The sequence below is a fragment of the Arachis stenosperma genome, chromosome 2 (assembly GCF_014773155.1).
Source record: "Arachis stenosperma cultivar V10309 chromosome 2, arast.V10309.gnm1.PFL2, whole genome shotgun sequence".
In the NCBI taxonomy this organism is placed as follows: Eukaryota; Viridiplantae; Streptophyta; class Magnoliopsida; order Fabales; family Fabaceae; genus Arachis; species Arachis stenosperma.
In genome coordinates, this window is record NC_080378.1 from 104,854,191 (window position 1) to 104,868,757 (window position 14,567).

Below are 14,567 nucleotides of genomic sequence, written 5' to 3' on the forward strand. Positions count from 1 at the left end.
ATGATCAACTCGAGCCAACAAGTTAGGAAACTAGCAATTTAAAATGAGAACTCTTTTAGAAAATCTAAAAGTAGAGTTGAAGAGCTACTCAAATAAATAGATTCCTTGGAAGAAGATTAAGCAATGTCCGAGCAAAAAGGAGATCTTCTTGGAACTAAGGATGAGAGATCTGATGTCTAGCCCCTGTTTGATGCTGTTGCTGTTTAAAAATTTGCTTTTCTGATTTTTGGTCTTCGGATTTTCTTGTTTGGATATTGTTTAATGTTAGATGACTGTAATAGTCGTAGGCACTTAACTTTGACACTAACACAATTACTTATTTTTCACTTATGCCTTGCATATTAAACTATTTTTTGTGTAGGTTTACCCTCCTTGATAACAAAAGAGGAGTAAGTGTTGTGTGAAAATGAATTTAAATTATCATGATACTTGAAGCAGGCTGCAGTTTCTGTTTTTAAAATTACTATTTGCAACTCTGATTGTGTATACTGCTCTAATTATACATATTACTCTGATGGTGAATATTGATTATACTTATTGATCATAGCTCTATTTGGTATCTGAGTTTTTGACTAAGTAGCTCTGATTAATGGTTGTTTTAAGGCTGTTTGATGATATTTTTTGAACAAATAAATAGCTTTGTAAATATTGACTAGTGATCAAACAGGTTTCTTAAGATATAAAACTGTTTAGATAATTCTTGGATGTTTGAGATTATTTTTATGTGAAGTTTGTTCATCTCGGTTGAAAAATGCAAACATTTAGGGGGGACCTAGTGATTAAAAGAAAGGGGAAGTTTTCATACCAAAAGAAACATCAAAAGAAAATTCTTAAAACTCTTCTTATTTCTTTTTTAATTCATTTCATAATATTTGTCATTAAGGGAGAAATTGTTGAGTTTGAAAAACTAACAACATATTATAGATGATGACTAAACATTATTATTGGATTAAAAATCAATTATGTATATGATTAGTTTATTTAGTGTGCAGAAAATTAATTTAATCAACATTGACCCAAGAAACAAGAAAATAAGTCCAAATTGCGTCTGGCCTACTTATATACAAGATCAAGGAAATAGTTTTTAATCAGAACAACAATTTTCCTTCAAAAATAAAAGAATGCTTCATTCCTATCTAAAACAAAGAAATGTTTCAGGCCTCAAATTGAAAAAGTGAGTCCATATCCATAAACAAGTCCGAATTGGTGGTCCACATCCAAGCCCATTCACTTGGTTGTTAACTAAAGAGAATGAGTTCATTTTGCATCTGAACTAATTTACTTCACCACCGAAATTAAACTCTCTCTTCTGTCTCTTCTCTCTTTTCTATCACCCATGTGAAAACTCAGAAAAAAAGAAAGAAAGAGGGAAGCTTTGAGTTAGGACAAAATCAAAGAACAAAAGGGAGTTATCAAATTCAAGCAAGAAGAGAAAGTCAAAGAGGCTAAGACTAAAGACAAGACCACATTCAAATGACAAATCACAAAAAGGAGTTTTCATATTTGTGCTTAATTGAAGCTCGATGAAAAAATCTTCTCCTTGCATACACATATACGGAAAGTTGAAGGCGTTGAAGATGATGAAACTCTAATGTGTATCAACGCTCAAGAATTAAACTTGGAGCTAAAGCAAGAATGCATGGTTCAAATTCAAGAAGCAATTTAAAAAAGGATGAAAGAGAATATAGAAGGTATGGATGCATGTATGATTCAGTCACTGCTAGGACTGTAATCAGTTTGGTTTGGTTCGATTTTGGATCGAAAACCAACCGAACCGACCTGTTCGATTCTATAGTGATGCCAACTGTTCGGTTTGCTATTTTTTGGACAACCGAACCGAACCGAATCAAATCAATAGTAGTTTGGTACGGTCAGTTTTTTCAATTTTTTAAAATCTAATAATCAGAATTTAAATCACCATAAAATAAAGTTTAAAACCGTTAATAAACTAGAATAACAAGAGTATATCACATCCAAATTCAATACAACTTCAACTTGTCCTAACAGTTAAACATAAAAACAAAGATAATTTAAAATGTCTAGCAAACAACAAAAACAAACACACTTTAAAACATACTAAAAATTGAAACAGCCACTTTAAACCAAATAATAAAAACCAAAAGAGCCACCATGCTTAATCTGAATCCACACCAGATTCATCATTATCATCTTCTCTGAGCGGTTGGTACAATTTCTACAAAAACAAAACAAAAAAATCAATATAGATTATAAACATAAACATAATATAGATTATAAATTATAAACATAAAATCATAAACTTGTTGACTACATATATATAAACATAACAATGAACAACAAAATACAGCATTCAACTTGTTCAAAAATATTGTTTCTAACATTTATGCAACAGCAACAAATTATGAAACATACTAAATAACAAAGTATATATTAAACCATAATAAAATTGAGGATCTTTGAAAATAAAGATAGATATAAAATCTTAAAATGAAGAAGTCTTGACCCAAAGAGGCAGTAAAAAAGTGAAAAACTAATCAACTTTAGAGCATTTTGGTAAAGACCTACACACAATTGAAAAGATTAATCCAAAAGTACTAGCTCCTCACTTCGTAACTAATCTCATTGAGTCAGTTCAAACAAGCATTAGGTGAAACTAACAGAATAGACTTACTAGGTATTGTAATAAATATTTTGCAAGCAACTAAAGGCAATCACTAATCACTTAATAATAATACTCTTGGCAGCCACCAGTCTTAAATTTATGTTGAAATTAAATAAAATTCAAGTGCTTGTTGCTATCCTAAATGACATGAAAATAATCCATTACGGCAGTATAAACGAAACTATTATAAGTCACCCACCAATGTTTCTTGATTACTATTTTTCTTGTCTTTTTTTCCCTCTCCCAAAGGATAACAAAAGAGAGGTCAAGTTCTGATAAGGAAGAGGAAGTTCATGACGGTAAACAAGTCATAGATAGAGTCATATAAAGATCAAACTTAGACACAATAGGTAAATTTTTTTTCAGGCTCACATGATAGAGCGCCATAGAGGCTCCCCCTAGCTAGTCATCATCAGTACCAAACAAGAACTCAAAATCATAATAATTCATCTAATAATAATATATAACTAAAGCTTACTAGATGGAAAAAATAAATGAAGCAAAAATAGATATATATCTGGATGGTGATGAAGGAAAAAAAATAAGTTGTAAATATACTTTATTTCTAACAAATTAATCCAGCAATAGCAACATATTTTATTAAACAAAATAAACAAGTTGTGACTATACTTTCTTTTCAATAGACCAACAACAACAACATCTAATAACTTGCACCAAATTGTGAATATACCAAATTACTCACCTCTCAAGAAGACATCGTGAGTTGTAGGAGAGGGATCGGATTAATGCTGTTGCTTGGCAACGAAGAAGAACTGCTCGGCGACGGAGACTGCTGTTCGACGACGGAGACAAACAGCTCAGTCTAGGGTTTGTTGCGACGGCGTGGACTGGATAACGGCGTGAAGACTGCGGCTAAACGACGGCGCTCTCCAACTCTCTGCAACGCTTACGACATCCTTCACGACGACGATGGATGACATGCAACTGGATGACGGCGGCAGTTCTCTAGTTCTCTCAGGCTCTCATTCTCTCAGGCATGGCAGAGGAAGATGGAAGTTATTTTACAGACTTGTGGCTTTGTGGGGGTGGAGTTGTGGCTGCTGATGGTGAGTAGTGCTGAGTGAGTTAGAGTTAGGGATTTGGGAGTTTTGTTTTTAGGTTAAAGGGCAAATTTATAAAAACAAGCATTACTGCACCTGTTCTTCGGTTCAGTTCGGTTTCTGCCGAGCTAATAAAAAACTGAACCGAACCGATCAGTTTAATTCTAAAAAATTCGGTTTTTCATTCGGTTGTTATAAATTTTGGTTCGATTTTGTGGTAAATTTCAGTCCGGTTCGGTAACTTATACCCCTAGTCACTACTTCTACTCAATCTCTCTTCTGTGACGCCGCTGCTACTTCTGATTTTTGGAAGAAGAAGTAAAAAAAGTGTTGAAGCAAGCTTCAAGCTTTGGAAGCTTCACTCCTCTATTAAAGGGGTGAACGACAAATGATTGGAGTAAAGAGTGAGAACACAATATTTGGATTTCCTATAGCTTACAAAGCTATTACACTCTTCTCCTTCATAATTCTCATTGAATATCTTATTTTCTCAGTCTATTCTTTCTTTATTTTCAATGGAAAAAGACAATACTGTGAGGATTGTATGAAAAAGTCATTGAATGGAAAAATGCAAGAGAATTAGACTTAGATAAAAGCCAATGTTTATTTCAAAAATCTTTTGTAAGTTTTTCGGTTGTGTCATGATCCTGAGAAAATTCTCTTGTAAGTTGGGTGAGCACTTTGTTGTTAAAAGATAGGATGAGTTCCTAGTCAAATATGGTTTGGGTTAGAAACTGAATTTGTCCCATATAGGATTGGGTAAAATCATAGGAAAATTGGAGTTTGTAATATTGTTCAAAGATAGTGAAATTACATCATTATTGTGATGGAGTTTGGATGTAGACTACATTGTACTGAGTAGCTGAACTAGGATATATCTCTGTGTCACTTCTCTTTCTCTTCTTTGTTTTTGATTATGCATTTTAGGAGACAAAAGAAAACTATCTCCTGATTATTCTATCCAATTAAACTTCACAGTAATACACCTAACACGTAATTGTGTTTTGACTCCTCCCTCGATAAGAGATCAAATAAAATAATCTCTTATCTTTCATCTGAGGCAGCACTCTAAAATCCAGAAGATCCATTCAACTCCAAAATTAATTAAACAAAGTAAAAAGAGGTCAAGATTCAACTTTTCTTTCTCTTAGTAGCCACTTATATCTAGCATAAAATAATTTTATATGTTTATCTAATTACATAATATCATATCAATAAAAATAACTATTTTTTACATTAATTGCGTAAATTTCATAAAAAATACGATTATATAAAACGCTTTACATCATCAAAAGTAAACTCTTATTTATATTACGTAAAAGAGTTTTAGCGTGATGATGGCAAATTGGCAAAGGAGATGGGTCAATTATTAATATGGCAATGTCAACAAATTTCTCTTCTAAGATTAATTTTAAAACTATATATTTATCCTTTTAGCATGAACAACGATGTTACACTATTTGTTGCCAACCTATTTTTTTTTTTTTTTTTTTTACGTGGATATGGGTCCTATAGTAATCAAGATATGCATGGTGTTTCACTTATGCTGCAAAAGAAAAAAAAAATATTCACTCATAGAGTCATAGTCATACCCATGATGATGATTCATTTCCACTATAAACAATTGACATTAGTTGTTTGTGGTCATGGTTTAGCTAGTAGTTAGATTGAATAAAAATGATGAATATTAAATTATAATGTATCATCATGATAACTCCGATGCATAGACGACCCTAACTCGTTTTGGAAGATGTAAATAAAGAAAAATAAATCATAAAGGTTCTGAAAACAAAATAGGTTCTCAACATTTCATGCTTATTATATTCTAATGGAACCTTTGTGTGTTTGTTTGCCGAGTAGGATTCCACAACCAAATCCTCATCATCATATGCATTTGATTATTTGAATCTGTTAGAGTTGTTAGAGTTGTTGATGAGATTATCTAAAATTTCATAACTGTGTCAATTAAACACATTAGTATGATTTAAAAGTGGAAAATAAGAATATTAAAATTTTAAAACAATAGATATTAATTTAAATAAAGTATAAGATATAATAACATAAATGTATATTTTTTTTTTCCATTATTGAAAATCTATAACCCATTATAAAAGCATTTTTGAGAAGGGCAAAACAACCAAGAGTGACACCTCAAACCAAATAATTGGAAGCAAAAGACAAGATATGGCAATACCTTTGACATGTGGAATGTTCGAGATGAAAGGGATGAACGCTTGTACAGTTGTGCTTATCTATCTGATAGGTTACGTGATTCTCTTTAAGCTAAGATAACACTTGATATATACATTTATATTTAGTTATATTATCATACTAACATTATAATATTAGTCACCACCATATGTATCATATATATTATTCTACTATCCCTAATACCTACCAATAATTTGCAAACTACTAAATTATCCAAATGAGTGGTCTAAAAAATAGAAAACAAAATGTTAAAAGACACTTATTGAAAACATAAAAGTAGAAATATTTTATAGAAAAGGAAAATCATTTTCTCTATAACAAAATTCTACTTTGGTAAAAAAAAGGGAAACAAAAATGTCTACCACCATTCGATCAAGATGGTATATTGAAATTTAAGATACGTGGGAGACAATAAAAAAATCAATTAAAGTAGTTTAGAATTATTTTATTTTGTATTTTTAATTATTATTTATTTTTTTATTTTTTATTATTTAGAAATTAAGGTAAAAAATTTAGAATTTAAAGTTTAATATAAAAATATCTTTGTTGACCAAATATTCGCCAACAATAATAATTTTTGTTCGTTATGTAGTATTGTTCTTAACTAAGATTATACATAATGAATGTGTGTAATTATGAATGTTATAATTAAATACGATAATTTTAGGTTATTTTTCCCACCATTACCGATTGAAATTAGACCCTTTCGATATCTCTCATTAAATCATTTAACAGCACATACATTGTGAATCGTTGTTGTTGGTCAAAAATTCATATCATAAACTAGAGAAACCAGATATATTTCATTTAAGGTTGAGATTAGGAACAAGTTACATACAGTTATATAAACAAACATGAAGGTGTTAATACTGTCTGAATGTAAGATTGAGGCGCCCTGGAGAGAGCATAGTATCTTGAAGCAATTTCTTTGGTGCTGAGTTTGGTATGATTGATGAAACTCCATGGAAAATACGCCTAGATACACCACCAAATATCACCACATCTCCTGAATCTAGAACTGCCTTCTCCACCTTATCCACATCCCTGTGATCACCATAAATAAATTCCGCCGAATCGCCAATGGAGAAGGACACAACAGGCAACCCCTTTTGGATACTCTCTGGCGTTTCGTCGTGATCCTGCGCAATTTGTTCCAATCCAATCATTTTAAAGAAAAAGAAAGGAGTTTGTCAAATCATTCTTAGTTACCAAATAAGTTAAAAACTCAAATGCAGTCAACTTTACGTGAAGTTGTTAGCTAAGAGCCGTTAAATAATTTGACTAAATTTTTATCTAAAAGCTCTCAGTTATCAACTTAACATTAAGTTGACTACACCTGAATTTCTACCACCAAATACCGGCAAACAACAAAATTGAGCCGGATGAATAAAATGAAGTTGAGTATATATATTTTCTCATGTATAAATCAACTTAGCAACTATGGTTCAAAATATAAGTATCAATCACCAAGTTGATCTTAATGTAGGATGGTGATAAGAGAATAATTTCAGTTACATCTAAAATTTCTTTTACCAAAGCCATAAAAATAGCAATCTTATTTAACCTACATTTATGCAGAGAAATTGTAAAGCAAATTATCCAATCTAAGTTTGTAGAATACAATGAAAAGTAGCTGACCTTATGAAGACCAAGCCTTCCATAGTTATTATAAAAATTGACAATGCATATATCAGGAGACATTGAAGGGAGTATCCTCTCAGCATAGCTTACTCTGCATTCCTTTCTTATTAGATATTGTGCTTCTTGTATTGCTTCTACGACCAACTTTCTGAATCTCTCAGGAATACTGGGTGGATTACTACCATCAACTAGCCTCTTATTTCCATACTTTCCGGTTTGAGGATCCCAGTCTAGACCAAGGCACATCATATGCAATCGAAGTTTCGCTCCATTTGCATAACTCGGCCGATAGAATCCTCCAGGACCAAGACCAAGCTCACGGCAGATTTTCACTATTTTCACCTAGAATTATCAGAGCAATATGGCCTTAATGAACTATCATTTTTTCAATAAAACGCAGACCAACTATGATGCGACATTCAGGATTAATGAGGCATACTAGAATGGATACTGTTAGAATATAGAACAATGCTACACATCCAAATCTTTTTATGAACTAAGTCCTGGTTAAACAATAAGACTTGGAATAATGCTAGTCATAACTGATTTTTGTTATGTTAAACCAACTTAGTTAGATTTGGTTAAAAAGATTTGGATATGTAGCATTATTCTAGAATATATTTAGTATATTATATATTATATATTAATATAGTATCTAAGTATATCTCGTATTAATTTTATATTTATTTAATTTGATATTAAGTTCAGCTTGTCATTATAATTAGACTGTATTCTTGGCTTATAAGTAGACACCATCAAATTTACTGGAGTTATTATCATGAATTCTAAGTTTCTAACGGATACGATGCATAAATTAAAGGCTTAAAGCCAGTTAGACAAATTTCAACAATGCTTAAGAGAACAGAGTTCTTGAATCCTGGTTAATTTCAACAAATTTCAACAATTCATAGTGAAAGAAGTTAAGATCTCTATATCTAGTACCTGTTCATCATGTGTTAAGAACTTCTTCAATAGAACCATGCCAGGCCGCAGTATGATCCTCTCTTTTTCCCCTTCAATGCAGATTTCCTTGTTCTTTTCTTGCGGGGCATATCGTTTTCCATTGAAGCAGATATCAAATTGATTAACACGGAAGCTGGAAACAGGTTTTGGTTTTGCAGTATCTGAATTGCGTTTAGTTGAAAAAGGAAGTGAAAAATTCTTGAGGTTAAGCGGTACACGAATAGTTCCAACCATAATGGATTCTACTGTATTACCAGTTAATGGCGTAGTAACCTGAATTAAAATAACAGGAAATTAAGAACGAAGTAACGAGTTAATTAACATGCATGGAAATGAAAAGGATGATGAATAAGAAGAGAAAGTGGGAGGTTTTAATTACTCGGTGTTTGTTGGTGGCCATGCGGGTGCGGTTGTTGGTGTTAGGCGCCAAGTAGAAACCGTAAACATTGGAATGAAGAGAAAGAAAGGAGGAAGAAGAAAAAGAAAAAAAAAACCAGAAACAAAAACCAAGACCAAGACGAAGAGGAAGAACAAGAGGTTCGCTTGTTTTTTGAAAAAAATAAAAATAAAAAAATAAAAATATCACCTTCATCTAGTAAAAATAAATTTACGTATTGTTAATTTAAAATTATTAAATAATAATTTAATCCAACATATTAAATGAATTTTTAATTCAAAATTTCACGTAAAAACTAAATTATCATTTTGGGAATTTGTCAAGCTAACTTAAAGTACCAAGACTAATAGATAGTCACCAAAAAAAAAAAGTACCAAGACTAATAATTAGCTCAACCGTTTAAATTAAACTTCAAATTTCCAAGTTAATTTTAAGAAGAATCTAATTTTGATGTTCGGGATAGTACTTTTAAGTTTTAAATTGAAAATGAATTTTTTAAATTTTTATTTTGCTGGAAATATATTTTTTTTACATTGTATTAATCGTTGTATATAAAAAGACTGGTTTATTTAAAATTTTTTATGTCTTTATTAAATAATAAAAAAATAATTTATATAAATTTTTATTAAAATTTAACATGAGAGTTAATTAGTCTAACAAATGTCAAGTTAACAAAAAAATTAATTTTATGTTTTTGCGTAAATAATCATAGAAAGAAATATTATTAGATAGTTATGTAAAAGTTAAATTCTTTTAAAATAATTAGTTTTAGTAAATAAAATATGTGATATTTTTAATCACTCACACTTTAAAAATATGGTGTAATGGCCTAAAAATATATGCAGGAAAACAAAAAAGGCAGAAGAAGTAATTATTCCCTTACAATAAACAAATTATAAATATGTAAACGGTTAAATTGATTTTCAAAAATTTTTTTATTGGTCAAATAAGTCCACAAATGTTTACTAAATCAAATTGCTCTTCAAAAGTTTATTTATTGGTCAATGTTTACTAAATTAATGCTTTTATACACCAGCCAATCTATATTACATTTTATTGACATTTACAAAAAATTCACTTTTTATATAATAATATAAGAGTGCGTTTGGTTTGATTTGTGTTTTTATTTTTATTATTTTTTATTTTTTAGATTTTATAAAAAAAGAATAAAAGTAGGAGATAAAAATTAAAAATAAATTTTGTTATTTTTATTGTTATTTTTTTTATAAAATTAAAAAAAAAACTAAAAAGAATACAAACTAAACATATCTTGTTTTTTTTTTAAGGGTAAGGCACATTAGACTCAAAAAAAAAAAAAAAATTACAAAACTAAGTTTCTGGGACAAAAGAACCCTTTTTACATCATCTTTCATTAAACTAACTAAATCTAATGGAAGAGTATCCAAAAAGTAAAACATCTTCCTGAACGTGATGCTGTTGCGCGCTTGTCAGTGTGCACATTGATTGGCTTCTCTTCCAATATGTATAAAAGCAACTTTTCAAGGTCTTCGAAAGATTTCGTAAATCTCCATGAACACTTTGTTGTGGTATAATTTTTCTGTCTTGTATTCTTTAAAATCTCATAGACCTCCTTGGCATTAATTTCCACCTCCATTCTTCTCATTCCCTGGTCTACCGCCATGTGAAGTCTATGGAGGACGCCCCACAACTCAGCTTGCACTGGTTGGCATCTTTTCTGATTTGTCCGAAAACTTTCAATCTACTCTTCATTATGGGTTCGAAGAAGACCTCCGCACCAAACCTTCATTGTTCTTTCTTGTGACGTGCCATCAGTATTCAATTTAACCCATCATCTTTTGAGTGGGATTTAATGTGAGTTTTTTCTATTTTGAGCTGTTTCAATAGATAAAAATTTACCTTTTTGATGAGCTCTCTTATACTCCTTTACTTCTTCCCTTATGAGTGAAATAGGATTCACTGAGCGGAGAAAATTTGGATTGTGAACCTCTTCATTTCACCACTTCCAAAGCCAGTAGCAGGTTAGCACAAATTCGTTCATCCAATTGTGCTTAGAGCTTTTGCCCATGTCATTGCTAAAGTTCGTCTGTACCCATAACTCCAGAGGCATTGTGAAAAAGAGAGTAATAGCATTTGGGTGTACAATTTTAACCCAGATCCTAGATGCGTTAGGACAGTCTCGCAGCATGTGGAGAATCGATTCTTTCACTTGGGGACAATTATGACAGTAGGGAGAAATTTCAATCATTCTGGCTTTTCTATTCGCTGTCATCAACCTTCCATGATTCATGAGCCACAAAAAGGTATGCACTCTTTCTGGGCCTTCCCATTTTCATATTGCTTTCCAAATTTTGCTGTTTTCACCTTGCTGACTAGTTAGGCTCTTGTATGCAGTTGCAATAGAAAAAGCTCCATTTGCAGAAAATTTTCACCCTATAGTGTCTTTTCCTTTTTGGGGCTGTAGCGGCTCTATCTTTCTTATTTCTTCTATTAGATTCTATGGGAGAAAAGGTTCTAAAATATTGAGCTGCCATTGATTATCTATGTTTACGAAATCTCCAATTATGTACTGATTCTACTCTTTTGGAATGTCTTGTAAATTTTTTCTCTAAGAGATTCCTCTCCTGATAGCCAAATGTCATCCCAGAATTTAATTGTTTTGCCACCACCTACAATCCACTTACAATGCTACTTCATTCTAGTCTAGACTCTTTGCAGTTTCCTCCAAAAAGAAGAGCTTTTATTACTACTGTTTATATTCTCCAACCCATCTAACACTTCCTGCTTATCATGAGTAACCACTTGCGTCCATAGAGTTCCCTGTTCCGTGAACAGTCTTCATAAACTTTTCATAATAAAGGCTTCATTCATCTCATGTAGCTTTCTAAAACCTAGCTCTCTTTGTTGTTTTGGTTGGCACAGCGTCTCCCACCTAATGTGATGAATTTTTTTTGAGATTGGTTATCCCCCCAAACGAAACTTTGAATAGCTTTCTCTATCTCCCTACAAATTTCTTTTGAGAGTCTGGTGTGTTGCATGTCATAGTATGCTAAGGGGTTCAGCACCGCCTTTGCAAGTGTTATTCTCCCCGCTAAAGATAGACACTGTCTTTTCCATCCCTTTAACTTGTTATGCACTCGTTGTAGTACATGTTTAAACTTCTCCTTCCCTCTTCGTTGATTAGTAATCATTGCTCAAAGATACTTGTCCAAGCTTTGATTTTGCTGGAACTGACAGATTCCCTTTATAGTCTCTCTCTCTTCTTTCTTCACATTATTAGAAAAAGTTATGGTTGTTTTGGAAACGCTGACTTTCAACCTAGACACCTCACTAAATTACTTCATCACATCTGTAATAGCAGCAATTTGCTCCACAGTTGCTTCCGCAAACACTAAGAGATCGTCCACAAAGAGAAGGTGAGAGATTTTCGGTTCCCTTCTTCCAACTGTGATTGGCTTCCAGTTATTAGATTCCACATACTCTTCTATCATCAGGGATAATTTATCCATCACAATTACAAAAAGATAAGGTGATAGATGGCCACCTTGCCTCAAACCCCTAATGGGGCTGAAAACCTCTGTTTCTCCTCCGTTCCATAACAAATTGTATGAAACGGATGACACGCATGTCATGATAATCTCTCTTAGCTTGCTTGTCACCCCCGAACTCCTCTAAACATTGGTTAAGAAAAGACCACCTCACTCCATCATAGGCTTTCTCAAAGTCAAATTTGATCACCATGAAGTCTTTCTTACCTTTCATTCTTTTCATGATATGAGTTATTTCTTTGGCTATCAATATATTATCATGAATATTTCGGCCTGGAACAAAACTGGATTGCTGCGAAGCAATTCTACTCACCAGCCTAGGTTTGATTCTCTCAACTATTGTTTTAGATAGCCCTTCATAACTGACGTTATAGAGGAAAATGGGTATAAGCTGGGTTATAAACTCTGGCGTGGGAATCTTTGGGATGAGTGTAATCAGTGTGTTATTCATGTCCCTAATGCAAGCCGGATTTTTTCAACAAACATCCACCATGGAGAGAACATTAGATTTAATACAGTTCCAATTATCCTTGTAAAACCTAGCGGGGAAGCCATCCTCCCCCGGCACTTTAAGAGAACCAATTCTAAAAAAAACTCCTTTAATTTTCTCTGGGGTTAGAAGTGCATCCATATCCTTCCTATTCTCTTCATCTAGTGGGGGGTACTTATTGATAACAAGTTGGACTGGCTTATTATTTTTCTCTTCCTTATATAGTACCTTAAAGAAATTAATAGCATGTTAGGCAATGGTCTCCTCTTCTTCAATCCACTCCCCATTCTCGTTACGCAACTTTAAGATTTTGTTCTTTCTCCTTCTTATAATGGTCTTAGTATGGTAGTACTTCGTATTGCGATCGCCTTCAACCACCCATCTCTCTCTTGACTTCTGTAGCCACATTAGCTCCTCTTTCTCCAAAATATTTTCAAGCTCTGCCGTGAGCTCTTTTTCCAACCTTTCAAGAAAAGGGTTGTGGCCCTTAGCTTGCGCCCTGTGAATTCCCCCTATACGATTGAGTAGCTTCTGCTTTTTCTTCCTAATATGATAAAAAATATCTCTATTCCATTCCTTCAATCCTCTTAAGAGGTTTCTTAAGGCAGTACCAAGAAGCTCTTGTTTCTTTCAGGTGCTCTCCACATACCCTTTGAATTCTGGATGGAGGTTCCACATAACCTCAAAACGGAAAGGTCTTTCTTTTCGTTGTTATGCTTGTGGTTTGAAAGTAATTAAGAGGGGTGGTGATCAGAGTTTGTTCTTGTAAGAACATCAACTCGAGTCTCCGCAAATCTAGTTCTCCAAGTTGTATTTCCCAAGGCCCTATCAAGCCGTTTGAAAACTCGCTCTATCCCCTGCCATTGAGGTCCTCTCCACGTATATTTGGTTCCCACATAGCCAAGTTCTATGAGGCCACAATCATTAATCCACTCCTTAAATCTAATGCACGCCCTAGAATCAGTACTCCCCTTCCTTTCTTCTCTGAGGGGCACGCTATATCATTGAAATCTTCTACAACTAGCCACTCCTTCTGCACACCTCTTGCAAGGCAGACTACATCCTCGCTGAACTCTTTCCTTAAACTCTCATGGGGGCTAGCATAAACGGCGGTAAGAAGCCAAGTCTCCTTGTTAATGCTGGTAATATCTAAGTGTACAAATTGGGTTTTTAGAACTCTGACATTAACATTTATATTCGGGTCCTTCCAAAGGATCCAGATACCACCACTGAAGCCAACAGCTTCTTCTATATGAAGAAATTTAAACCCAATCCTCCTAACAGCTTCCAAAGCTTTGTCACCACTACATCTAGTTTCTTAAAGTATTATGAAATCAGGTTTATATAACCTACTAAATTCTTTAAGGAAGCGAGTGAAATCCTTACTCACTGCTCCTCTATAATTCCACGAAAAAACGATCATAGAGAAAGATAGGTAGAGAAGCACACCTGGACAACTACTGTTTTAGCACCATCTTATCCCTCTCAAGGGACATATCTTCACCACTATCTGTGTTTATTGAGTTATTTTCAACTCGCATGTTGCTCTCATACATTTCCTGCATGGCCATAGCTATTTCCTCTTCTGTCGATATTTTTTTCTGCTCCTCTTCTTCAAACTTAAGAGCTGCTTCCA

General features: G+C 33.0%; 1 protein-coding gene across 1 annotated transcript; it reads right to left on the reverse strand.

Moving 5' to 3' along the window:
* Window positions 1-6,702: 6,702 nt before the first annotated feature.
* On the reverse strand, window positions 6,703-9,024 carry LOC130962053 (alpha-ketoglutarate-dependent dioxygenase abh1-like). The gene is made up of 4 exons (XM_057888139.1): window positions 8,897-9,024; window positions 8,497-8,790; window positions 7,552-7,896; window positions 6,703-7,052 (listed from the first exon to the last, which is right to left on the reverse strand). The coding sequence occupies exons 1-4, from the start codon at window positions 8,915-8,917 to the stop codon at window positions 6,777-6,779; spliced, it is 936 nt and encodes a 311-aa protein (XP_057744122.1). The 5' UTR covers window positions 8,918-9,024; the 3' UTR covers window positions 6,703-6,776.
* Between the last annotated feature and the right edge of the window lie 5,543 nt (window positions 9,025-14,567).

Excerpts from the sequence above, each read along its gene's own strand:
- LOC130962053 (XM_057888139.1), bottom strand. The coding sequence starts at position 8,917 with ATGGCCACCAACAAACACCGA. Across the intron at positions 7,897-8,496 it reads TCTTAACACATGATGAACAG|GTGAAAATAGTGAAAATCTG; the intron begins GTACTAGATATA and ends TGATAATTCTAG. Across the intron at positions 7,053-7,551 it reads GAAGGCTTGGTCTTCATAAG|GATCACGACGAAACGCCAGA; the intron begins GTCAGCTACTTT and ends CAAATTGCGCAG.